Genomic DNA, 27673 nt, shown 5'->3' on the forward strand with positions numbered 1-27673 from the left:
GGCACCCCCACCCTCCAAATGACCATGTAAATACTCTCAGCTTTTCCAAACCTCCAGACCGAGTGCAGGCGGGGAGTGTTTTTGTGTTTGCCCACATATATAAATACCCTCTTTTCAGTTGAGTTTCTGAAGAGGATAAATGTTTCCCCTCCTCCCTCGGTGCACTTGTCTGTCTCCCAGCACTCCCCACAGTGCGGCAGAAATTGTAATATTCAAAGAGACAAGAACTGCCTGGCTCTAGACTGCTACACATGAAACAGGAGACTAGGAATACAGCGTGGGACTGAAAGAGCCCTTAGGAGGGATGAAGTGGAGTAGAGAGCTGGAATTCCAACCAGGGAAGAGATGCAATTCAGGGGTAGGCTAGGAAGAGAAAGAGGGGTGAGGGGTAAGTTGTTAAAGTATTTGCAAAGTCAAAAACCCAAGGGGCTTAGCAAGATGGGGAGGAACAAGTAGGTAAGGGCTAAGTTGGAAAGAGGTGAGGGACCACCAGAGTCTGCAAGTGATTACGGGGTAAGTTTAGGGGACCCAGAGGGTGACCTTCAAACAGTGGCCTGAGCCCCAGATTAAAGGTAGGGGTAGCAGGGAAGTGTAGGGGGCGGGGCACCCCCGGTAGAGACTGAACGGGCTCCCAGAATCTGCAGCGAGTGGAGAGAGAAAGGGGGCAGAAGGCAAGGGGTTCAGCAGCGGGAGAAGCCCTGGAAAGATGCTGGGGTGGCTGAGGGTTGGGACGGGGATGGGGGGGGGGGGGCTCCTGGAGAGCACACGAGTCGTGCAGCAGGAGCCCTTGTCCACGGGACGGACCTGTATCGGCCGTCCGGGTCGCGGGCGGGAACCCCGGAACCGTGGTCGCATAGCCACTTCTCCTGCACCGGGGGACCTTGGGGCGGGCTCCACCGCGCCTCCCTGAGGGACTGGAAGGAGGAGGGCTGGCGGGAGAAACGACCCGTTGACTGACAGCAGGTATCGCCCAGGAGCCTGCAACCTGAGCCGCCGGCTGTCCCGCTCAGGTGCCGAGCGGCACCGTCCCGGGAACTTGGAAGAGAGAAGTGACGCAAGCGCGCCGGGTTTGCCTGCCTCTCCGCGCAGGCGCAGCAGAACTGGCGAAAAGCGCGCGGCGGCGGTCCAGTGGCCGCAGGAGCCTGGCGTTAAGGATTCTTTTCCCTCCTAACAGGTTCCTGCGTTAGCAGCCGTGAGGTGGTCTCCAAGTTGGAGCCAGGAATAAAGCTGTGGTGGTGGAAGAAGCCCTCAGCCTGAGCCTCTCAGGTCCGTCAGCGCCTTCTGAGTCGGAGGCTGGGACGAGGAGGAGTCAGCGGGTGTGCTGCGTGCTTCTCCCGGTTCCTCCTGCGCTCCCGGTCTTGAGGAGAGTTGGTTCAGGCATCTGCAGTCTCCATGGTAGGCCCTCCTGTGTGCATCCATCCTCCTTGTGTTCTGTTGTCACTGACTGTGCCAGTGTTTTATTTTTTGTCTACACTTTGTTGAAACGGGTTACTCCCGTTAGTCCTGGAATCCTGGTCCGAGTCTGACCTCTATTTCCTTCTCTGACCCTGTTGGATACCCTTGTACATAAAGACAGTCGTGTGTGGTGCTATAATAGTTTTACTTGGATTTTAGTCGTTTTATTGTCATTATCCCCCTTCATGTTGATCCTCAGTTTCATTCAAAGTTGCTGTGAAATTCTGTTTCCCAACCACAAGGTCCTCTCTGACTTCTGATTGGATTTGCTTTTAGCTTAGATCTCAGCAGATCCCCAGTCAGGACGGACACTTCACCCAGGTCTTCCCAGGTGACCAGGCTACATGCTGATGGGTGCTCTAGCTGTAGTCACGCCTTTCTTGTTGTGCATGCTGAGGACAGGCCTGCAAATCACCCTCCCACCTCCACTGCTGCCCTTTGGGAAAAGCACATTAGCCCTAGTCATGGCCTTTGAGGATCCCCCAAATGCAGTCATGAGATGCAGACCTGCAATACAAGAATAAACAGATTTAAAGGGAAATAAATGCTTATTTGTGTTTTGTAAAAAATTAAACAAAGGCGAGGTAGCTATTCTTCCCTCAGAATTGACTTAAAGATAATTTTTTTAGAGACTGAGAAAAATCAGTTGTTTTAAGAAATTTAATTAAGTGTATTTAAAAGCTATACTTTTTTGTATATTTCTGTCAACTCACATATATAAAGTGAAAACTAGTGTAAGGGAGCTGGCAGATCGTAGTAGGAGACATAGTCACCTCTCTCCATGGGTTTATAGATGGAGTACAGCAAGGAAACAGGGGTAAGAAACAGAAAAGAAGAAAACAAAAGTAGGACCTGGACATGGAAGCTTTAGTTATTCAAACTGGATGCCCCAAATATTGATGCTCATTTTTTAATTTTTCACCAAGCTGGGAAGATATGATCCCAAAGCACTGGTCCCGTCCTGCAACTGCTTTGTATCAGACAAGCGTCTTGCAGAGTATCTCTGCTCCCCAGAGTATCTTTCAGGCAGTTGGGAGACCCAGGCTCCGAGAGGGATCAGGAGTGGGTTGACCTGGGGAGGTATATATTTGGACAGAGCTGAAGCCAGGTTTACTTGGGAAGGTAGTGACTTCAGGGCCTTCTTCCTGAGCCTGCATGTCTCAAAAATGAGGTCAAGGGGTAGAGGGAAGGAGTGACTGGGAATGATGGGACTCACTGTGAGTGCAGCATGGATTATGGATGAGGCTGCACACATTCTATCCACACTGTGAGTCTGATCTGTCTCCTGAGGTGGAGCAGTTTCAGTACCTGGTCACCTGGTTCAGGAACCACCAATGGCAGTGGGCAGGACCTCATTTGCTTTTGCTTTCTGAGATGTGTGCAGCTGCTCCTGTGACTGGACTAGGGTTCTGATTTCTCTGCCTTTCTTGACCACCACTCATACTGTGTTCATCAAGATCCTTGCATATCCCCTGGTCTCCAGATGAGACATGGGGATCATTTTCCTGATGAAGAAATTCTGTATTTATCAGTGAGTAGCATAGTTCTCTCTTTTACCAGGGTTGCAGATATACTGTTAGTGTCCAGGAGATCCAAACATGCTCAAGCTGCTTACATGTGAACTTGGCTTACACACTATACATTTCTTGACACTGCAAGCTAAGCAAGCCTGCCAGGCGTTGGGTGGACAGAAGCAAGTGGGTTGTGAATCTTGCATGGCCTGTCCCAGAGGAATCAGCAGAATGCAAAAGTGAGACAGGAATGAGTAGAGCAAATTGGGGTCAAGGAGAGATCCTGTACGGTATGGCTGGGTGCAGAGATAGCAGGATCTTGCTGGGCAGAAAGATCTCACAATGTGCCATCATCCCTAGCCCCTGGTTCCCTACCTGCAAGTAGCCACCGCTGCACCGTCGTTTCTTTGTCTTTTTCCACTCTACTCTCTATATCTTTTTCCTCTTTGGTTTGGCTTTAGCTTTTTCCAATTTTTCTAATTTCTTAAGGTAGAAGGGTAGTTTACTGATATCAGATATTGTTTTTAAAATATCCCCCATTCACTGGTTTACTCCCTAGATGCCCACAACAGCCAGAGCCAGACCAGGGTGAGGCCTAGATCCTGAAACTCCATTCCTGTCTCTCTCATGCACGGAAGAGACTCAGGTACGTGATCCATCACTTGTGTGCACATTTTCAGGAAGCTGGAATATTGGGCAGAACCAAGGCTCAAATCCAGGACATGGACACTTAAAGGGGCATTTTAACCACTAGGCCAAATGTGCGCCCCTAATTTTCTCTTGTGATCCTTCATAATCAGAAAATACCTCCTGTGAGTTCAGTCCGTTTAACATTTATTTAGTCTGTTTTATGACTTAGTGAATCTTATATGCATTTTGGCTTTTCAGAGTTCAGATATAAACAAGATAATATATTTGCCTTTCTGTGCCTGACTTGTGTCACATAATATAATGTGCTCTATTCATGTATCTTGTCATGTGACAGAATTTTCTTCTTTTTCAATCTGAGTAGAATACATTTTAAGTCCATTCATGTGTTGGTGAACATGTTCATGGATTTTATTTCTTATGTACTCTACATGGGAGTACAGCTGTATCTTAAATATAATGGTTCATGTTCAAATATATACTTAGTTTTGGAATTACTAAATCCAATGCAAGTTCTATGTTATGTTTTTAGAGGAAACTTCATACTGCTTTCTAAGCTGTCTGATTTAATTTACATTTCCAGAGACTATTGTACTTATGAACACTTACTATTTTGCATCTTTTTGATAGTAGCTATTCCATCAGGTGAAAAGTGATACATTATTTTTGTTTTATTTGTGTCTCATCATTAATAATATCAAAGATGTTTTCATATGTTGACCATTTATATATCTTCTATTGAGAAATGTCTATTTGGGTCCTTTTCCTGTTTTAATAAAAATATTTGAGTTATTTTGAGTACTTAGATTCCCTTATACATATTTGTTGTTAGCCTCTTACTTTCTAATGTGTGGCTTTTCTCTTCACTTTGTCATTTTTCTTGCAGTATAAATATTTTTTAATTTCCTATAATCCTAGTAATCTGTGTTTCTTTTAATGCCTGGCTTTTGGCATCACATCCAATAAATCATTTTCTGGACTGATGTCTTGGGACTTTTTCCTGTTCTGTTAGTACTTTTCTAGTTTTAGATTTTATGTTTGAGCATGAAATCTATTTTTTAGTGATTGCATGTAAATATTTAGATGTAGCCAATTTATCTTGCATGTGGATGGCACATTTTTTTCAGCAGGATTTGTTGAAGAGACTACTATTACTACATTTTATGTTTACTACATTTATGTACCTTATTTGAAAATCAGTTAATTGTCAATTTTCAGGTTTATGTCTGGGCTTTCTGTCCTAGTCCATCAGTCAATGTTTCTGTTTTTGTGCCAGTACCATGCTGTAGCTTTGTAATACATCTAGCTTTGGTGTTTTTGCTAAAGATTGTTTTGGTGATTCTGAATCTTTCCTGTTTATACAAATTTTAATATTTTTTTCTGTTTCTGTGAAGAATGACATTAAAATTTTGATTGGGATTGCATTAAATATCTACATTGTTTTGTGTGTGTAGGAAGGACATTTTAACAGTATTATTTTTCTGATCTATGAACATGGACTAGCTTTCCATTGTTTCTGCTGTCTTCAATTTCCTTTACTCATATGTCACACTTTTGAGTATACAGATCGTTCTCCTTATTGGTTAATTCAATCATAAGTAGTTTTATTTTTTGATGTTTAAATGAGAGCTTTATTTTAACTTTTTTGATTTATTTATTTATTTATTTGAAAGGCAGAGTTACAGAGAGGCAGAGGCAGAGAGAGAGAAGTCTTCCACCCACTGGTTCACTCCTGAAATGGCTGTGGTGGCCAGAGTTGGGCTGATCTGAAGCCAGGAGTCAGGAGCTTCTTCCAGGTATCTCAAGTGGGTACAGGGACCCAGGGTCCTGTGCCATCTTCTACTGCTTTCCCAGTCCATAGCAGAGAGCTGGATTGGAAGTTGAGCATCCAGGACTGGAACCATTGCCCATGTGGGATACTGGCACTGCAGTCAGCAGCTTTCTCCCTATACCACAGTGTGGCCCCCCACAATGTATTTTTAATTACTGCTTTAATCTCTGTCATTTCCTTTTCTTGCTGATTTTCTTATTTAGTGTTTTTTCTAATTTGTTGAGCTATAACATTAGATAATTAAGTTGTTTATTTCATATCTTCTTTTTTGTTGTGGTGATATTGTACTACATTTTGCTACATCCTATTAGCTTTGTATGCTGTTTCCTTATTTTCTTCAAGGTATTTTTAGCTTCCCTCTTTAGTTTTTCTTTGATCCTGTAGTTATTTAGGGTTGTATATAGCTTAGTTCCTACATATTTGTATATTTTCTAATTCACCTATTATTAATTTCTATTTTCAGACCACTAGGGTGTGAAATTATACTTGATATGATTTTAATCTTAAACTTGTTGACATTATTTTTGTGGCTTAATGTATGACCACATATATTCTATGTGTACTTTGGATGACTTTTGATTTTATTGTATTGTTCTTGGACAAAATATGTTTTTTTTGTTTGTTCTTTTTCTAGATTTTATTTATCCCAAAAGTTACCTTTAGCAAGGTCAGAAGTACTTTGGGAGCTTCCAGTTTTATCATGAGGTCTTTGACTCTAATAAATCTTGCTTTTAAATCTCAAAAAATTATTTTTTATTTATTTATTTGGGAGGCAGAGCTACAGAAAGGGAGAGACAGAGAGAAAAGTCTTCCATCTGCTGGTCTGCTCCCCAAATGGCTGCAATGGCCGGAGCTGAGACAATCTGAAGCCCAGAACCAGAAGCTTCTACCAGGTCACCCTCACGGATTCAGGGGCCCAAGCACTTGGGCCATCCTCCACTGCTTTCGCAGGCCATAGCAGAGAATTGGATCAGAAGAGGAGCAGCCAGGACTAGAACTGGCACCCACATGGGATGCCTGCACCATAGGCGGAGTCTCAGCTCACACCATAGCACCAGCCCCCAGAATGTTTTGTATATGTCTGGTAGGACCATTTGTTCCTAATGCATAATTCAGTCCCAATGTTTTCTTGTTGATTTTCAATCTAGATGATCTATTGTTGAAAATGGGATTTGAAATCCCTGCCTTTATTGTGTAATAGTCTGTTTTCCTTTAAATTTCTTATATGTATTCCTGTGTTTTAGAGACAGAGAGATAGTCTGAGTTTAGGTGTGTGTATAATTTTATATCCACTTGATGAACTGATACTTTTATCACTATACAGTGACCTTTGTCTCTTTGTTACAGCTTTGGCCTAAAGTCTGATTTAGTTGATCTGACTTATAGTTACCTCTGATTATTGTTGCTTTTCATTTACATTGATTATCTCTTTCCATCCCTTCACTTCCAATCTATAAATGCCCTTTAAAGTAAATGAGCCTCTTGTAGCCTCTATATAGTCATATCTATCTTTTTTATGTTCTCCATCCATTGTTTGCCTTTTATTTAGAGAATTCATTTACATTCAAAATAATTATTAAGAGGTGAGGATTTATTACTATTTTATTAATACTGTTGTTTTATAAATTCATCTTTTTTTCATCTCTAACCAATATCCTTTGTGACTTGATGATTTTCTATAGTGACATACTTTGAATCTTTTAAAAAAATCTTTTTGTTATCTTTATTTCAAAAAGTTAATGAAATTAGAATTAAAATATAAGTTTATTTTGGTGAAAAATATTTTGAAATTACACATTTTCCTAAACTTTTAAGAGATCCCTCATGATATAGTTGTTTGCCTAGTGGTTTCCTAATTCTTCTATTAAAAAACAAAACAAAACAAAACAAAACAACTCTAGGTTGAGAGCCTTAATTCTGATATCATTCAAAGACTATCCTTTTACTCCCCCTCCTCCTACATTTTATGTTGGAATGTCACATTTTCACCTTATACTTTGTATCATTTAGGAAATGTTGCAGCTATAGTTATTTTTCATTTATTTATTTATTTTATTTAAGAAGTAGAGATACAGATGGAGAGAGGTAGAGAAAGAAAGAAAGGTCTTCTGTGCATTGATTCTCTCCCCAAATAGCCACAACAGCTGGAGCTGGGGTGATCTGAAGCCAGGAGCCAGGAGCCAGGAGCCAGGAGCTTCTTCCAGGTATCTCATGCAGGTGCAGGGGCCCAAGCACCTCAGCCATTTTCTACTGCCTTCCCAGGCCATAGCAGAGAGCTGAATCAGAAGCAGATTAGCTGAGACATGATCCTGAGACAAGAACTGGTGCTGACCTGGGATGCCAGCGCCACAAGTAGAGGCTTAGCCCAGTATGCCATAGCTTCAGCCCCTATAGAGTGGCTTTTAACCTTTTACTAGTGATATAATTTATCAGTCCTCCATAATTAGAATATTAGAGGTTTGAATCTGATACTGTATGCACACTGGCTGATGAGCTTTGTATTTTCACATGATTTCTTTTTTTTTATTTATTTTTATTTTGACAAGTAGAGCTATAGACAGTGAGAGAGAGAGACAAAGGTCTTCCTTCTGTTGTTCACTCTCCAAATGGCCACTATGGCTGGCACTGCACTGGCCTGAAGCCAGAAGCCAGGTGCCTCCTCCTGGTCTCTTGTGGGTGCAGGGCCCAAACACTTGGGCCGTCCTCCACTGCCTTCCCGGGCCACAGCAGAGAGCTGGACTGGAAGAGGAGCAACCAAGGCTAGAACCCAGCACCCATATGGGATGCTGGCACTGCAGGCGGAGGATTAACCAAGTGAGCCACAATGCTGGCCCCTCACATGATTTCTTTATACTAGTTAGTATCCTCTTCCTTCCCCTTGAAGAATTTCCTTTAGCAGTTTTTCCAGTGAATGGCGATAAACACCTTTACCTTTTTTTTTTTAATAAAGTTTCTTTATGTTCCATTTTTGAAATACAGGATCACTGAAAATAATACATTGATTCACATTTTCTTGTTTACTTCTTTCAGGACTTTGAATAAACCATACCACTCCCTCTGGACTGCAAAATTTCTGCTGAAAAATATATTGACAGTCTTACTACAGTTCCATTGCACATAGTGAGTTGTCTTTCCAACACTACTCTCCAAAGTCTGTTTATGTCTTTAAGTGAAGAGCCAATTTTTCAAACCTTCCTTTTAATGTAAAATGTAAAAATGTGCATTTCCTTCCCTGACCCTCTGTCCTCCACCCTTCTTTCTTTACACTTAACCCAAAATGAACCCATTTCCTTTCTTCAAAAGTTTTAGAGTAGGAATCTTGCATCTCCTGTGCTCCTGCCCCAGGCCCTGACTTGCTCTGACACACACAGCAGCAGGCAGGGATGGTGCTGTGCCTCTTGTCCACTGGATATGCTGAAAGTTACTCCCTGTCTGAAATTCTCCTAGGTAAGGTACCCTGCACTGGTTTCTTCATGCTGGATTCATCCCAAGGGTTAGGGAGGTGGGGGTGATATTGAGGCCTGAATTTCTGAGGGATCCCTCCTTCTTTAGGGCAGTCTCTTCCTAAGGAGACATGTCTGGGGCAGGGTGGGGAGGCAGGAAGCACAATAGGAAAGGGGTAGATGGAATGTTTGAGAAAGTTGTTGAAAGTACACCTGCAGTTTGGGGAAGTTCCATAGGGATATACTTGCTGGCCAAGGATGGTAACTGCCCTTTGGAGAGCTCAGATACAGTGCATGGGACAGAGCTAGGATATCCTTGGTGACCCTGGTATTCTAGCATACATGCTATCCAGTCACTCCCTGGCATTGAATATGGGGATTGGCATACCAGTGTCATGCCCCTAGAGGGCAGAATCTCATTGTTTAGCAGCCTTCTCTCCAAAATCTACACATTCCTCTCCAGGGTGAGTCTTTGTCACAGTCTTCCTTGTGTCAAGGTCCCCCTCTTCTCCTGGCATTCCCCTTTCATTCTCCCCTCTCTTGGTGAAAAGTGACTTTCACTTGTGTCCTTCCCATGACTATAATTAAGATGGTTATTGTGCAAAGGCTAAGTCAGTTGTGTAGACATGTGGATGGCACCTGCCCCTTTCTTAATGAATAGAGCTCACCTCCACATGCCAAGGCTGCTGTGACAGTGTTGGTATGTGTTAAACAGAACCCTCCAGCTTGCATCCCCTGTTCCCAGCCCTTACACCATTGTCACCATTTTGTGTTTTTACATTGCCATCAGAACCTAGAACTTTTGTTTTCATTTTGAAAGGGAAATGAGTTTGTTGAGAAGGCTGAGAACACAAGTATCACATAACAATTTAGCTCAGTTTCTCCTATACTTTCAGGTGCAATGGAGAAGTCATTTGGGACATAGACTCCTAGGAGTACTTTCTCATCTGGCCTTGTACTAGGCATGCACTTTGTCATCTCTTTCCCTTACATGTCTGTTCCTCCTTAATCTGTCCTCAAAACCTATGGCAACTTCATTATGGTGCATGATGTGTTAGAGTAAATGTCCCTTTGTCTATAGCACAGTCTGTAGCACAGGAATGCCCCTGGCCAGAATGTCCTCACTGTAGCCATATTACCGCCTTATTGGTGAGAATGCACATGTTCTTGTTAGAATGTGACAAAGAGTAGACATCCTCAGACATCAAGTAACAGCACTGGAAACAGCAATCTAAAGTCACTTGAAGTCATACTTAGTGGTCCATCCTGCTTTACCTGCCCTTATGTGGGTCTTTTTGAGATGACGCCACTTATCTCTTACCACTTATCTCCAGATACTTTTGAGGTCTCAGAATCAAGAGATGTATTCTTCAGGTTTTCTGTTGTTGCTAGGGCTTGAGACACAGCACCCCTAAAGTGATAGTAGGAAACCAGAATACACTGCCCCAACATTCACTGCTCTTCGCTATTATGTGCTGGTTATTCTGGGAAACTGCAAGCACCAAGGAACTGTGAAGTGTGCTTTGTTAATAGAAGTTTCCTTCTATAAAAATATTAGAATTATTATCCTGTTATTCTAATAGTAGACTAGTATTAGTAGTATTCTAACAAACATTTCAGGAAGAAGGGGGCTCTGGATAAGCATTACTACCAAAGAGGGTTTTTATCCATTTTGAGCTTTTAGCTGCTGACACATTAGATTATGAGTCAGTTCTGTGTCCTTTCCAATCAGATTTCATTAGAATTACATACTTTAGTGCAGTAAGAGATTCCTTTTATATATTGCTCACAGATGCTACATTCTTTTTTATAATATATGTTATAAAAACAAAGGCAGGCTATACTTGTATATGTGGACTAAACATATGGAAATATTACCCACAAAATGTGGCTCTTATAGTCTGCAGCTTTGTAATGTAGAATTTTCAGAGGCTCCTGTATAGCAAAGACTTTAGCTTGGGAGGTTTAGTGTAAGACTCAAATTGTAGGCTGGCGCTGTGGCTCACTAGGCCCGTCCTCCGCCTGAGGTGCTGGCACTCTGGGTTCTAGTCCCGGTTGGTGTGCGGTTCTGTCCCAGTTGCTCCTCTTCCAGTCCAGCTCTCTGCTGTGGCCCGGGAAGGCAGTGAAGGATGGCCCAAGTGCTTGGGCCCTGCACCCACATGGGAGACCAGGAAGAAGCACCTGGCTCCTGGCTGGCTTTGGATCAGTGCAGTGCACCAGCCATAGCGGCCATTTGGGGGGTGAACCAACGGAAGGAAGACCTTTCTCTCTCTCTCTCTCTCACTGTCTAACTCTGCCTGTCCAAAAAAAAAAAAAAAAAAAAAAAAAAGAAAAGATTTTGTGCTTAACTTCTTGGAGGAGGCCTACTATGGGCCTGTGTTTCAAAAGTCAAAGTATATCGTGCAGAATTCAATGGATATGCTTTGAATTAGCCTCCAGCACTTCACTTTAGCCATGGACACACTCATTGTGTTTCCTTTAGAAGGAAGGTAAATATCAAGACTTTACTGCTTGCAAAGTTTTGTCTTTCCCTATTAATGTTCACGGTGATTTATGGAGCGATTCTGCAGAAAGTTCTATGAGTGTTGATAGGGAATGAGTTGTGTAGTTTTATATGTACACATACACACACTCAGAACATTCCTTTAGCTCTTTTTCTCACGACTCAAGACTACTACAGTTAAATGATCTGATTATGGACTCAGTCAATAAATGTAACTCATTTTTACTGGATGCTGTTTTGATGTCATAGCCATGATTTTCTATTAATTTTAATTTTCCCATTCTACTGTACTTTTCAAGAGGTCTATTTGATCAAGAATAAGTCTAATGACTGAAAGGATATACTGGATTTGGAGACTCGACCAAGACAGCACTGTGATCATCTCGGAGTATGAGGCAGCTACATGTAGCCTGTGAGCAGTACATGATGAGAAAGATGTGGAGGCACCCTGTGGTGAGCTCCTTGTATGCATGTCAGTGTCTGCTACTTTAGATCCACTCATGTGTGAGCTCTGCTGAGAGGGAAATACTCTAGTCAACTGGAACTCATTCAGCCAAAACCTTGATTTTGCATCCCTACTACCTATTGACTGGACTTCCATGTGCATATTTTGAGCTTAATTATACCTCTATTATCTCATTTCAGATAGTGAAAACTAGACAAAGAGTATAGATTGTGATCAATGATCATTGTTACTAAGCAGCCAAAATATGATTTAAACTAAGATCTGGGGCAGGCATTTGGCCTGGTGGTTAAGATGGTACCTGGGACACCTAAATCCCATGCTAGAGTGTCTAAGTTTGCATCTTACTTCACTCCAAATTCCAGCTTTCTGCTGATGCACAGCTGTCATTTATTTCTCACTGCCCCATTTGGAGACCTGAATTGAGTTCATGGCTCTGAGACACAGCCTGGTCCATCCCTGGCCATTATAGTCATTTGAAGAGTGAACCACCCAATGGGACTCCCTCCCTCTCTCTATCTGAAACTCTCTGTCCCTCAAGTAGATTAATATAATTTTAAAAATACAAAAATTAAGGTCTGTTTAGCTTTCTAAAAATACATATTTATTTATTTTTAAGTCAGTTACACAGAGAGAGCGAGACACAGAGATCTTCTATCCACTGGTTCATTCACCACATAGTCACAATGGCTAGAGCTGGGCCAGTCCAAAGCATGGAGCCAGGAGCTTCTTTCAAGTTTCCCATGTGGGTGCTTGGGCTGCCCTCTACTGCACTCTGAGGTACGTTAGCAGGGAGCTGGATCAGAAGTGGGGCAGGTGGCAGCTTAACCTGCTATGCCACAATGCCATCTGTTTAATTTTTAAACTTGAGTTGTTTGGGGACCACAGGTAAGTCTTAAAAGCACCCAAAGTGTTAATTTTAAAAAGCTGTGGATGTAGTTGAAAAGCTGGAAATCAGAAGACTAAGCACATTGATCTATATAAGATCTGCAGCTGCAAAGGATGATAGGCTGAATGAACCATCAATTTCTCTTGACTCTTGTTAAAATTTTTGGCTGCAGGGGTCTGTGCTGTGGCACAGTGGGTTAATGCCCTGGCCTGAAGTGCCAGCATCCCATATGGGTGCTGGTTCGAGACCTGGCTGTTCCGCTTCCAATCCAGCTCTCTGCTATGGCCTGGGGAAGCAGTAGAAGATGGCCCAAGTCTTTGGGCCCCTGTACCTGTGTAGGAGACCTGGAAGAAGCTCCTATCTCCTGGCTTGGGATTGGCACAGCTCTGGCCATTGTGGCCAACTGGGGGAGTGAACCATCAGATGGAAGATTCTCTCTCTCTCTCTCTCTCTCTGCCTTTCTCTCTGCCTCTTCTCTCTCTGTGTAACTCTGACTTGCAAATAAATAAATCTTTAAAAAAAATTTAGCTGGAAGGACAATTGACACCTTTTTTTTTTTTTTTTTAAATTTGAGACAGGGAGATAAGAGAAACAGAAACAGAGAAGTCTCCCACCTTCCAGCCCAACTTACATATAAATTTCTTCAGTGCACAGGCCAAGGACAGGAAACACAGTTCTTCTCTTCCATGTAAGTGGCAGAGACAGAATTAAATGAGTCCTAACTTGGTGTCTCCTGGGATGCACATTAGCAGGAAGCTAGAGGTGGGAGCCAAGCCAGGATTTGAACCTAGGTAACCTAATATGGGACAAGGGCATCTTAAACCTATATCTTAATCACTAGAGCAATCACTAGATCAAATGCTCAAACTAGATCCACAATCTCAGCAGGCCAGAAGTATCATTTATGGTTTATATTCTTATGACAATGAATAGAATCAGGATGCAGGGAACTGTAAAATCTAAAAATAACAAGGATGATCTCTGTAGAGAGATGTCAGAGTCATATTGTAAATCCTGTGCCAGAGAGAACCAAATCACTCCTCCCTCTGTAACTCTGGAGGCCTCTTAGTCAAAGTCAGTTTCTCCCAATGGGAGCTTCTAGTCAGGTTTGCTCTTGCCCATATTATCCAACAGCTCAGTGATCCTGCTAAAGTGCTTTGTTGTGGGACATTTTCTTTGATACTTCCCTCTCTGAATTAAAAAAATGACAAGGCAATGAATACCTTACGTATTACTCATTTACAAAGAGACCTGAGGTGTATAAGGCAGGGGACCTTTATATCAGGCAGTCAGAAAGGCTCATTTACAAATTAGGGATCGATGTAAATATTGAGGTCTATTGGATTTTTTTTAAAAAAAGAAAATTTATTTGAAAGTCAGTTACAGAGAGAGAGAGGGAGAGACAGATCTTCTATATGCTGGTTGACTCCCCAGATGGGTGCAATGGCCATTGGTGAGTCAGACTGAAGTCAGGAGCAAGGAACTTCTATTGGGTCTTCCACATGGGTGGCAGGGGCTCAAGCACCTGGGCATCTTCTGCTGCTTTTCCTAGGCCATTAGTAGAGAGCTGGATCAGAAGTGGAGCAGCTGGGACACGAAATGGCACCCATAAGTGATGTCAGCATAATAGGCAACAGTGCTATCTGCTACCCCACAACACCAGACCCAAAGATACTGTTTTTGGATGGAGATTCTTCTGGGCATTTTATTCCCTGTCTGCCCCACCCTTTATTCTCTTACACATATGTTCCAGGTAGATTATGTTTAGAAGATAATCCTACTATAATTTATTTCTAGTAAGGATTGTTTATCAAGATTAATAAATTGTAATGGTTTTAAGAACTTTGGATTACATGCAACTGAAAGACCATGTTATAAAGAATTGGGTACTATGTTAAACACTTGGCATGTGCTAAGAATTAATAAAGTAACCTAACATGCAATTATGAAATTAAGAATCCAGCAAAGATAAAAGTCTGGGTAAACCTAAAAATGCATGTAGAGGATGGGCATTTGGAATAGCAGTTAAGGTGCCAGTTATGATATCTGCTTTCCACATTGGAGGGTCTGATTTCAGATTCAGACTCTGACTCCTGATTCCAGTTTACAGCCAGTATGGGCCTTGAAAGGCAGCTCAAGAATTTGGGTCCTTGCTGTCCATGTGCGAGATCTGGATTGAGTTCCCAGCACAGAGCTCTGGCCAAATACAGCCCTGACTGTTCCAGCATTTAGTAAGTGAATCAAGAGATGCAAGCTCTTTCTTTTTCTTTCATTCTTCCCACCCCCATCCCTTTGCCTATCAAACATGCCTGTAGAAATTCATGGTGTAATCAGTCCTTGGATTGATAGAAATTCTCCTGAAGAGATGCTTACATATTGATTTAAAAATGTACAACTGTATTTATATAAATGATCATATTTAAAATTTCCCCTGTATTATCACTGTAGTTTTACATCATTCAAAATCTTTTTAGCATAGTGATTTTTTTTCAGTGTGAAGCAAAAATATTCCCAAACTATTCCTTAGGTTTCCATTCACCTCTTTTTAAATGAATCCCAGTCTTCACCTCATTTCTCTTAAAAGTAGCATTTCCAACTAAGGTACAGAAAAGGGAAATTTTTCTTAGAATTGCTTATTTTATTTGAGAGGCAGAGGGACAGAAACAGAGCGATCTTTCATCACTTGTTCACTCCTCAAATGACCGCAACACCCAGGACTGGACAAAGTAGAAGTTCATCTGGGTTTCCCATGCGGGTAGCAGGTCCCAAACACCTGGGGCATCAACTGATGCTCACGCAGGTGAGTGAGCAGGAAGCTGGATCAGAAGCAAAGCAGGGAATGGTGCTGTGGCATAGTGGATGAAGCTGCTGATTGCGGTGCCGCCATCCTGTATGGGAACTGGTTCAAATCCTAGCTGTTCCTTCCAATCCAGCTTTCTGCTATGGCCTAAGAAGGCAATAGAGGATGGCCCAAGTCCTTGGGCCCCTGTGCCTGTGTGGGAGACCTGGAGGAGGCTCCTGGCTCCTGGCTTCAGATCAGCACAGCTCCAGATGTTGCGGCCATTTGGGGAGTGAACCAGCAGATGGAAGACCTCACTCTCTCTGCCTCTGCCTGTGTCTCTGCCTCTCAAGTAAATAGATAAATATTAAAAAAACTAATCAGTATTTAAACTGGCAGCCAGATATGTAACTGAAGGGTTAAAAATTTAAAAGCCGCTCCCGTTTCCCCTGCCCTCCTCTGGTGAACTTTCCCAACCTCATTAGACTTGCTCTGTATAGCCATTCTCTTTAAAGTTAGTTAGTCAGTGAATTACCCCAATGTAGATGTAACCTTAGTTTCACCTAAGTAAGATAGAAGGAGTCACTGTTTAGAAATTAACAAACCTTCACTAAGAAATCTCTTTGCTCCTGGAACTCTGACCCCACCATATGTCCCTTATCGCCATGCGGCTGCATTCCTAGGTATCATCGAGGCAGTTCCCGTAACCTTGTTGTGTGGCCCTCCCTTTTGGCAATAGGAGGCTTTTTGATCCTCCCTGTATAGGCCATGTGGTTCTCTGATGTCTAATCAAGCCCTTACTCGATATCCTGTACTCCCTGTATTCATAAATCAACTGATTGTAAAATCACTTAACTTGTATCAATTGTTTACTCTGCACCAACTGTTTGATCTATGCAATGATTGATTTTCTTTGTTTAAACGTGTATAAAAACCCCAACCGTCTACTTCTCAGGGCCACCTGTTCTCTTACGCTCAGGGACCCCAACATGTTGGATCATCAATAAACCTTACCCTTTGCTAATTGCATGAGAGAAAGCCTCTTGGAGTCGTTCTTGGGGTGGCGGATGCTTTTTCAACTCTAACATAACCTGCTGTACCACAGTGCCAGCCCAAAAGTAAAGTCTTGAAATTAGTCACGCATAGTTGTTCTACATTAGTATAGGTGATGTGGCCTAACAGGTGGGGCCACCACCTGTGGTGCCGGAATCTCATATGGGCACTGGCTCAAGACCTGGCTACTCCACTTCTGATCCAGCTATGGCCTGAGAAAGTGGTAGAAGGTGGCCCAAATTCTTGGGCCCCTGCACCCACATGGGAGACCCAGAGGAAACCCCTGGCTCCTGGCTTTGGATCGGCTCAGCTCCAGCTGTTGTGGCCAACTGGGGAGTAAACCAGTGGGTGGAGGACCTCTCTCTCTCTCTGCCTCTCCTTCTCTCTGTGTAACTCTGACTTTCAAGTAAAATAAATCTTTAAAAAAAGTTCTGTTCACAGGCATTTGTGTGTGTGTATATGTATATATATGTATATATATTTTATATATACATATATATACATATAAATGTATACCAAAATGGATTATATATTAAAAATAAAACATTTGGAAAGGGACTATTTTAAATCAAAGTCATAGTATAATAAATTTGGGTCCTTATTACATAAATATTTGTATGTGGTTTATAATTCTTGATATGTTAAAAAGATTTCAAGGATTTAGAAAGAATAATGTTTAATAATGTGTGATTTATATAATTACTGAAAATTGATGGTAGTAAAGTTAGATATAAATTTCAGATTTTTTTCCAGTGTCATTATTCTGTCTTATTACATTTTATTCGTATTTCCAGATGCAAAAGCAACATTTTTGGTATAATCTTTTTATAGCATTAGTTCTCTCTTTTATAAAACATTTTGGTTAAGTTGATCAGATTTAGGCATTTTGAGAAAAAAGAATCTTAGAAGGCCTAGGATCTGAAAAGTGAAAATCAGCAATTCAGATCAATAGAGGTTACCTGTGAATATCCTCACATAATATCTCAATAAGTTAGAAATTAGCATCAGGAAAACTCTTCTAAAGATGTTCCTTGGCTAGGTAGTCTAAAGGTCTAAAACTCTTAAACTGAATCATAACTTACATTATTTAGGAGAAAATGATTTTTAAAGGTCACTGGTCTTGGCCAGAGCCGTGGCTCAATAGGCTAATCCTCCACCTTGTGGCGCCAGCACACCGGGTTCTAGTCCCGGTCAGGGTGCCAGATTCTGTCCCGGTTGCCCCTATGCCAGGCCAGCTCTCTGCTATGGCCCGGGAGTGCAGTGGAGGATGGCCCAAGTCCTTGGGCCCTGCACCCCATGGGAGACCAGGATAAGCACCTGGCTCCTGCCTTTGGATCAGCGCAGTGCGCCAGCCACAGTGCGCCAGCCACGGCGGCCATTAGAGGGTGAACCAATGGCAAAGGAAGATCTTTCTCTCTGTCTCTCTCTCTCACTGTCCACTCTGCCTGTCCAAAAACAAAAAAAGTCACTTGTCTTAAAGCTGTCAATGTCAGAGTCCATGTTGGACTGAATGAAGGGCATCTCTCACTGGTGCTCTTAATAAGGCATAGTTGGTGACACCAGTTTGTTTTTAGCTCCCATCATGGCAGTTTATTAACAGAAAGCCATCTGGTGAGTCAGCAACCACAACTGTCACCTTTCCTGTGGGTGCTGTGTGAGCATCTGGGTGACATCCTCAATCATACCCAAGTGGGCTGACTGGGCCCTAGGTCCAGGGGTCTTGGTTCTGTTCCTCTGTAGCCCAGAGTTTGATGTGTAGGGTAGTGATACCTGACTGGTTGCACCTCTGGGCCACGTTTGGCCAGCCAACATGGAAGTATATGGTGAGGATTTGTCTAGGTCAGCCTTCACCTTTGTCCCACCTGTCACTGGGCAGATGGTTTCCTTGACAAACAGTGACATGGACAAAGGTGTCATTGAAGGATGTGAAGAAGTGACAGATACCAAAGATACTCTCTCTTTCAGAAACCTGGTATCCAGGCTAATGACCTGTTCTTTTCCTTCTCTTTGTGAGGTGTTACTTCTGTGTGTCTTCTTCAGACTCTACCACTGAAATGAGAGGACAAGGCCAAGGCCAAGACACCAGTTTTTACAAAGAGGAGTTCACTTGGGTGGCCAACATAGGAGGTAAGGGCTCTTGCTCCAAACCACCTGTTTCCTTGTTGCTCAGGGAGGGCTTTGCCATAGGCACAGAACAGCAGCTGGGGGAAATTCAGGAGGAGTCTTGGGCTTTCAGGAATGGCCTTGTATGTTTCTTCTGTGCACTGGAAGATTCTCAGGTGATCTGGTCTTGTGATCAGTGATAGCGTATCTTTGCATTGTTACACTTGGACACATCTGTCCTAGGAGATATTTTTGAAAGAAGCAGCAATTGTCCTCTCAAAAAACAATTTGCATGTGGTTGGTGATATATAACAAAGTTGAAGAAATTGGTTTCTTTTTGCTGGCAGGGCAAGGGAAGGAACTCATGAAGAAACCATTTTTTTTTCCTTTTAAAGATTTTATTTATTTGAAAGGTGAAGTTATGGGGTATAGTTGGTGGGGTGGGAGACAGAGATCTTTCTTTGGCTGACTCACTTCCCAAATGGCCACAGTGGTTGGGCTGGGTCAGTCCAAAGCCAGGAGCCAGGAGCTTCTTCCACATCTCCCATGTGGGTGCAGGGGCCCAAGTATTTGGGGCATTATGCAGGGAGCTTGATCAGATGTAGAGCAGCCAGGATTTGAACCGGCACCCATATGGGATGCCAGTGCTGCAGTTGGCAGTTTTACCCACTATGCCACAATGCTGGCCTCACCTTTTGTATTTTGGATGAGCCTCTTACAATATTACTTTATTAATTATTTTTTAATTTATTGATTTTTATGAATCTTTTTAGTGTTTTCCTTGTTCCAGAATCTTTTGAGGCTTGTCCAACTGAACCAGAGAGAGACATTCTCTCTCCAACCTGTGAGAGGCCTTTATATAAACAGGTAAATAAAGAGGAAAATATTCCTGGCAATAAGCACTGCGGGTTCTTGAATAAGGGTAAAGGGACAAGTAGCACTGGCTAAAGACATGCCTTTAAGCAGCCACTTCTGCAAATTTAACTAACATGTTGCCATTTATGTAGATTGGGAGAAGAGTAAGCCAGGGAGAACTTTTTTTTTTTTTTTTAGATTTACTTATTTTGAAAGAATTCAAGGATCCTAGAGGGTGTTGGGGCAGAGGTTTCTAAAAGGCTGATTGTTAGGTAAGGAGTCTTGAAGGTGGGCTGATGCTGTCATGGAGCTGATTTCTCTTTTCTAGAAGTTCTCATGGAAAATTGTGGCCATAGCTTTTTCTCTTTACAGTACCAAGGTGGATCTTGTCGCTCCCCCATTCGTGGAGGAACGACGCCATCCCGGGTTAGCTGCTGGCCCCTCCACCTCTGTGGAGGGGCGGCACCCCCTGCCGCTTTTCCCGCTTCTGCGGAGGAGTGGCACACCACTGGCCGGCTCTCTCGGGGGCTGCTCAGATGTTGCTCAGATGTTCCTCAGGTGTTCCTTCAGATGTTCCTGGTGCATGTTGTCTCTCTCCTCCTTTATAGTCCTCTTCCACCAATCCCAACTCTGCTACCCACATGCTGAGCATGCTGCTCTCCTCCAATCAGGAGCAGGATCAGCTCCTGCAGTTTATTGGTCAAACTGGAGGCAGCTGCGCAGAAGCTGTTTACTCCTCTCCCAGCACCATATTGTGGGAGAGCAGATGCATAGAATAAGTCTTAATTCCAGTAACTTAGTCTAGTCTCAGTTGCTCCCCACAGATCTCAGTCATCTATTTTTGTTTGTTTTAGTTGATGGGCTTTTCTGTTTTGATCTTTGTGATACATATGGATCTTTGTATAACCTTTTTTGTCTGAAGAGATGTTCCTCAGGATTTAACTTAATTAGCAGTTTGTGACATCTGTTGATCCTTGGGAAATGTCAGATGTACAGATGTTTCCCAAAATTAACCCTACGTAGGTAACTTTGAGTAACTTATCCTATGTGAAGCAAGTAGAAAAATAAGTTGTTTTTACCTTTTGAAGCTCTCAAAATTTTCCTCTCTCTGCTTCCCTAATTAAGCTGCAGCTGTCTCCTGCCTCAACCTGATGCCCTGATCCTGTCTCATGCAGTTTTGTTCCTGTACTTTCATTGGTATAGTATTAGAGTCACAAATGCAAATAATGAAATAAAGCCTTCAGATAACCAGAATGACCAAGCAAAAGTGACAACCAAGCCCCAAATTATTGTTTGTTCATGGAATCCTTCTTTGGCAGAGTTTTGAAGTGCTGATACTGACCGACTCTCCTTTTCCCTCTAAGCTCTTTAAAATTCCCTAAAGTCTCATTATTTGCAAGACCATAAAAATAAGATGATACAAATACATTAACAGAAGTTAAATTTCCATCAATAAATTTGTGGAAAATATGCATTTTTTTAAAAAATTTTTATTTAAGTTATACAAATTTCATATATACAGATTTAAGGACATAGTGACACTTCCCTCCTCTACCCTCCCTTTCAATTTGCATTTTTTGAAGAAATTTTTGAAGCCCTCACATATATTATGTCACTTAATATTTAAAAAATTATTCATCTTTGAAATATCAAAGTATTATTCCTTCTTAACTCCTTAGGTGAGTACAACAAAATCTATTTTTTTAAAGATTTATTTATTTTATTTGAAAGGCAGAATTACAGAAGGAGAAGGCGAGAGAGAGATCTTCCATCAACTGGTTCACTCCCCAAATGGCCGCAATAGCAGGAGTTGGGCCAGACCAAATTCATCTTCCTCATCCTTCCCAGGTGAATTAGCAGGAAGCTGGATCAGAAGCAGAGCTGCCTGGAATTGAACTGGTGCCCATATAGGATGCTGGTTTCTCAGGTGGCAGTTTAACCCACCACACTACAGTGCCAGCCCCTACAGTAAAATCTTCTGGTTCGTATTTCATATATGAAATTATAATTTAGCACAATACCAAAATTATACTGTTGAGAGTGAAGTTCATCATACTGAATTTATTTTTAAATAGTTTTAAATGAGTGTGGTTCTTTTTTTTAAAAAAATGTTTATTTTAATATGGTTGAAAGGCAGAATGACAGATTTTCCAACTTCTTCTTCAGTCCACGAATGACTGTAACTGCTTCTGCTGGGCCAGGCCAGAGATAGAAGCCTGGAATTCCATCTGGGTTTTGGCAGTGGGTGTCAGGGTCAGGTCACAGACATTTGAGGCAACATCTGCCTCTAAAGGTGCATCAGCACAAACCTATATCAGAAGCAGAGCAGCTAGAACTTTGAGCCAGCATTCCAAAATGGCCCAATTTTGCTTGGACCTCTGCACTGACCTGGGAGACCTGGATGAAACTCCTGGCTCCTGGCTTTAGCCTGGCCTAGCGCCAGGTGTTGCAGCCATTTGGGGAGTGAACCAGCAGATGGAGGACCCCCCTCTGTCTCTCTCTGTCTCTCCCTCTCTCTCTCTAACTCTGATTTTCAAATAAATAAAAAATAAACCTTAAAAAATTTAAAACCTCTTAATTATAAAAACCCTCCCCACATTAGGTATAGAAGGAATATATATGACAGACCAGGTGTCCCAAATGGTAGCTTTACCTGCGGTGCCATATATTCTTTTAGAGTCAAAAAATATATCTCCCTTTGGCTTCCATTAGATTCCATTCTAATTGCTTCTCAGGCTTTTGGCTAAGATAAGTGTAGATTCCATTCTAGTGATGGGTTATGAATGGCTGACCTGGTAAGGAAATTGATCAGAAAGTTAGGAATAAAATTGCTTGCCGCATGTATTTCATTGAAGTACATAAATAATATGATGTGTGTTAATTTTGAATATTTTATTTATAATAGAAAATAAGGCCTATGAGTACATTAAAAGTAATTATTGGCCGGCGCCGTGGCTCACTAGGCTAATCCTCTGCCTTGCAGCGCCGGCACACTGGGTTCTAGTCCCGGTCGGGGCGCCGGATTCTGTCCCGGTTGCCCCTCTTCCAGGCCAGCCCTCTGCTGTGGCCAGGGAGTGCAATGGAGGATGGCCCAAGTGCTTGGGCCCTGCACCCCATGGGAGACCAGGATAAGCACCTGGCTCCTGGCTCCTGCCATCGGATCAGCGCGGTGCGCCGGCCGCAGCACGCCAGCCGCGGCAGCCATTGGAGGGTGAACCAATGGCAAAAGGAAGACCTTTCTCTCTGTCTCTCTCTCACTGTCCACTCTGCCTGTCAAAAAAAAAAAAAGTAATTATTAACATCAATCAGAATATTTGAATTTCAGTCTTAGAATCTGATTATTCATTCTCAATGTTTCTGACAAGTCGCTCTTCATGAATGCAGTGATTCTCAGCTAGGACGGGGTTGCACTACCTCAGGGACATTGAAAGTCTGGGAGGGCCTTTTCAGTTATGGTAGTGTCTGGGGAGCACTCCTGGCACCAAATGCTCATTATTAGTGCTCAAGGCAGTCCTTGCTGCCTGAGTTTCCTTTTGCTGGCCACAGTTCTTCACAGATTCCATGGGAGAATCTGCTTGCTTTTGGGAGTTGCTGGAAGATGCCTGCATTCCTTGACTAGAGGCTTTTTCCACCATCTCATTGTCCTTCTGCAGTCCACTGTTCCTCTGACCACAGCTAGCAAAGCTTCTTCACTTGTAAAGACTTCGTGTACTGAGAATGGTCTCACCTACTTTATCTGGGTTAATTTTCTTACCCTAAGAACTTAGACACAATCGCACTTGCAGTCTGTTTTGCCACGTAAGCTAACACATTCACAGGTTCAGGAGATACGGACATCTTTGGGAGGAGGGCTGTTACAGGATGGTCTAGATATACGAACAGAAAGGTGAGGGGGCAAAATCTGAGGCAACTGTTCCTCATTACTTCCAGGCTGATAAATTTGTGTTAAATCCAGGGTAGTTACTTTGTACAAGAATTGTCTAAATTTCAACTAGATCTGTATGATGTTGTACATTTGATTTCAAATGGAATCGTTTTGGGGCTGGCTTTGAGGCACAGTGGTTAAGCTACTACTTGCAGTGCCGACATCCCATATTGGAGTGCTGATTTATGTCCCCTCTATAATTCTGGTCCTAGTTTGGAAAATGGCCAAAGTGTTGGACCTATGCCACACATGTGGGAGACCTGGATGGAGTGCCTGGCTTTGGCCTAGCCTAGAACATTCTGTTGTGGCCATCTCTGTTCCATTTTTAATTTTTTTTAAGTTTACTTATTTATTTGAGAGGTAGAATTATTGAGACTAGGTCTTCCATTTGCTGGCTCACTCTCCAGTTGGCCACAATGGCCAGAACTGGGCCAATCCAAAACCAGCAGTCAGGAACTTCTTCCAGGTCTCCCACGCAGGTGCAGGGGCCCAAGTATTTGGCCATCCTCCACTGTTTTCCCAGGCCATTAACAGGGGGCTGGATCTGAAGTGGAGCAGCTGGTACATGAACTAATGCCTATATGGGATTCTGGCGCTGCAGGCCGAGACTTAGCCTTCAGCCTCGTGCTGCTGGACAGCGCCCGCGGAGGCCTGCCCTGGGCCTTCACCACCTGCAGGAGCAGCTACCTGCCCAACACGGTGACTGAGAAGCTGCGCGACAGCGGCGCGTGGGGGCTGCTGCTACGCCGCCTGGGCAACATGCTCATGCACCTGCTGGCGCTCTGCGCGCTCTACCTGCTGGTGGCCCTGAGCTGCGCCTACCAGGTGTGTGGGCCGCCTCTGTACGAGCTCTGCGCCCGTCGCCCAGGCCCAGCCCTCCTGCACCATGCGCTTGTGGGACCCAGGCGGGCCCTGCGGCCACGCGATGGGTTCGGAACAGCAGCGGTGGCGAGGCCTGGGCGCCCCTGGGGTCGCCCGCCTGCAGTTCGAGGCGTGGGCGTGTCCCGGGCCTGCGCGGTGACGCCTGCGGAGTGTTCCAAGACCACGCGCTCCAGGGCTTCTGCGGGAGTGGACTAAGCGGGAGCCCGGCCAGTCCGCCGCCCGGCGGTCACCGCGTCTGAAGGTTCAAGTGTACGCGGAGACCAAGCGCTTCCTCTACTACCTGGGCGACGGCGAGCGGCTGCGCGCATCTTTCCCACTGAGCTCCCTGCGGCCCAGCCTGGAGGGCGCCCGGAGGCTGCCGGAGGCCATCTTCTTGGGCTGGACGCCAAGGCCCAGGGGTAGCCGCAGGCCGCGGCCCCTGTTCCGGAAGCTGCTTGCGAGACACACGCGGTTCCCCTACGGCTCGCTCCTCCGGACACACTGCCCGCTGCGGGGGCCGGCCACGCAGGTGCGGTCTCCAAGGCCGGCCGCTGACCCCCAGGAGGACACGGGCTCCCGGCGCCTGGCATCTGGTGCGGCTCCTGCAGCAGCACAGCAGCCCGTGGCAGGTGCACGAGTTCCTGCGGGCCTGTCTCCAGGCACAACAAGCTTCCCTCCCGAGGAATACAAAGAGGTTCATCTCGCTGGGGAAGCACTCCAAACTCTCCCTGCGGGAGCTGACCTGGTAAGTGAGGGTGCAGGACTGCACCTGGCGGTGCGAGAGCCCAGGTGAGCGGGCGTCGGCCAGCTCCAAGCCGGGAGCTGAGGGGGTGGTGGGTAAGGCTGCCCCGCGCCCCCTGGACTGGAAGGTCCCCTGCTGATGGGGTGGGGTGGGGGATGTCGGGTCATGTGCTGGGCAGGGGAGAGGAGCAAGGTTAGACTTCCTGTGAATGCTGCCCAGGAGGAGGGAATGGGGCTCCTGCCCTGGCTCCCTGGGTGGCTGAGCCAGCGCCCCCATCATGTTTCCCATTTGAGCTCCAGGGGACTGTGGCAGTGTCTCGCCAGCTCAGCCCCCCCCCTCCCGGACTGCTCCTGGATAGGTGGGGCTTGAGTCAGATGGCTGCCTCCCTAGGGCCTGATGGGGAGGGCTTGTGGGGGTGGATGCCCTGCCACGCTCCCCAAGAAACCGGGCCAGTGATGGAGATATGCAGTGACTGCTCTGTCCTTGTGTCGTGGAAATGCCCCCACAGCGGGAGGTGTGACATCGGCCCCAGGCACCCCCAGCACTGCTCTGTGCACCCACCCAGACATTGTGTGCTCAGGCAGTGGCCACTCTACCGCCTTCGCGGAGGGAGCAGAGATGCTGGGGTTGGGGATCTGCCTCCTGCCAGGCCAGCTGGCCGCCTGCTGCACGGGGCAGGATGAGCCGGCTTTCCCAGTGTGGGCTGTGCACGGGAGAGGTGGTGCTGCTGGTGCTGGGCTGTTTCTGGTCCCTCTTGCTGCAGCTGCGAGGACCCTGTCTCCCTTGCTCTGCCTGCGGCGTCGGCCCAATGGCCTCACCCAGGCCGCTGTGTGCTGCCTGCCAATTCCTCCCCTCCCTGAGGGCTGGCCCTGTGTTCTTGTGTGTGGCTCTGTGTCTGGCTCAGCCTCCTGTCACCCCTTCCCCATTGCCCTTTGACCTTCAGAGTGACTGAGTTCTGTTGTCCCCATGGGGTCCTCTCTCAAGCCTTTGTTTTGAATTTCAGTGATTTCTGTTTATCTTCTTCCTAATGCCTTTTTCAGGCTTTCCTGTCATTCTATAACTTCTGATGGTGGATGTGTGGCTATGCATTAGCCTCTAAGTACTGCTTTGGCTGCACCTTATGTAGTAATATGCAGTTATTTTGATATTAATTACTTTTTAAAAGATTTGATTTATTTTGAAAGAGAGGAAAAGAGAGAGAGCTTTCATTTGCTGGTTCACTCCCCAGATGGCTACAACTGCCCGGGCTGAGCCAGGCTGAAGCCAGGAGCTTCCTCCAGGCCTCCCACCTGGGTGCAGGGACCCAAGCACTGGGGCCATCTTCCACTGCTTTCCCAGGAACATTAGCAGGGAGATGGAGCAGCCAGGACTTGCGCTCAGCTCTCCCATGAATGCCGGCGTTGCACGCGGTCCTTAACCTGCAACTCCACAGCAACGGTCCCTCTGTGGTGACTTCTGAGGTGGCGGAGCCTGCACAGGGGGACAGTTGAACCATGAGTCCTGGGTGGTATCCTACGGCTCCTGCGCTGGACTCCCGAGGGTCAGCTCTGCCCGCTCAGCATGGTCGACTGCAGGGGTGACGTGGGGTGGTGAGTTCTCAGTCTCCGCGCAGGCGCGTGGTGGGACCCTTGGCTGCTACAAGAGCCTCGGCCCCGGGGGCCATCTCCTGCGCCCTGCCACCTCTCGGCTCAGCTGACGGCTCCACAGCGCCATCCTCGGCTGGGTGTGAAACCGCGGTGCCGTTTGCTCCTGGGTTTTTACTCTGCCGGGTTCCTTGGCTTAGCTGCAGCTCAGCCACACACACGGGTGAGGTTTCCATTACTTCCAGCCCGCTGGACGGCGTTTAGGGAGAGGCTGGCCTGAGTGTGCTACTCATCATTTCTTTGAAAGGCAGAGAGAGACGGTGAGACAGCGCCCATCCTCTGGCTCACCACTGAAACACCTGCAGCGGTCCCCAAAGCCAGGAGCCAGGAGTAGCCTCCAGGTCCCCGGCGCCGTTGCCGCTGCCTTCCTGGTGTCCCCGTTCCTCGGGCTTTGCCGTCTTCTGCCTTTGGGTCCTTGTAAGCCACCTGTGGGTGGCTGAGGGCATTAAACCCGGCCCAGTGCCGTTGGCTCCCCTGAGCAGGGACCTGGACTCTGGCCACTGTCCCTGCTCGCCCAGCTGCCATCCCTACGATCAGGGTCTGCCCTGCCCCAGCCCCTCCCCAGTTTCTCTTGAACCGGTTATTGGTGGGCCCTGAGTTGCCTGCGAGGTCTGATGCCAGGGCCCCCAGGGGTCCAGCCGTGTAACCATGCTGTGTGTCCCGCCAGCCCCTGGTCTTCCGCCCGGAGGCTGTAAGTTTGACGCCGCACCTGGGAGCCCTTTCCATGTTGTCTGCTCTGCGTGCCAACCCGAGCGTTGCCTGTGAGCCGCGTGTGTGATGGGATGCCAGGGGCCAGTACACGTGCAGCGACATGTTCACCAAAGCCAGGGCAGCCAGCTCAGGACCGCAGGGCCCCTCATGCCCTGCACTCCCACCGTGGCTGCCTCGTGAGGGTGCACGTTCGGGGTCTGCCTCGTTCCAGGGCATGGCCACGTCCCAGCCACGGAGCACAGACTGAGGGAGGGGATC

The 27673-nt window shown here is 45.4% G+C and overlaps 1 protein-coding gene across 22 annotated transcripts; it reads left to right on the forward strand.

The window, feature by feature from the left end:
* Nucleotides 1–1083: 1083 nt before the first annotated feature.
* Nucleotides 1084–26209, forward strand: LOC149119514 (telomerase reverse transcriptase-like). Of its 22 annotated transcripts, XR_016228699.1 has the most exons (8): nt 1084–1395; nt 3526–3612; nt 8476–8565; nt 11691–11844; nt 14847–14974; nt 18590–18702; nt 19452–19545; nt 19906–20787. XR_016228699.1 is itself a non-coding variant. In XM_089325238.1 (6 exons), exon 6 carries the CDS (start codon nt 24032–24034, stop codon nt 24533–24535), a length of 504 nt encoding a protein of 167 aa, XP_089181364.1. In that variant the 5' UTR covers nt 1084–1395; nt 3526–3612; nt 8476–8565; nt 11691–11844; nt 18590–18702; nt 23982–24031; the 3' UTR covers nt 24536–26209. The 22 variants fall into 22 exon arrangements, 2 of the variants coding, with proteins under 2 accessions (XP_089181364.1, XP_089181365.1); XR_016228705.1 differs by lacking the exons at nt 8476–8565; nt 14847–14974 and adding an exon at nt 5288–5410; XR_016228711.1 differs by lacking the exons at nt 8476–8565; nt 14847–14974 and adding an exon at nt 5292–5410.
* The last annotated feature ends 1464 nt before the right edge of the window (nt 26210–27673 follow it).

The sequence above is a fragment of the Oryctolagus cuniculus genome, chromosome Y (assembly GCF_051225735.1).
Source record: "Oryctolagus cuniculus isolate XC-2025 breed Fujian yellow rabbit chromosome Y, ASM5122573v1, whole genome shotgun sequence".
NCBI lineage: Eukaryota > Metazoa > Chordata > Mammalia > Lagomorpha > Leporidae > Oryctolagus > Oryctolagus cuniculus.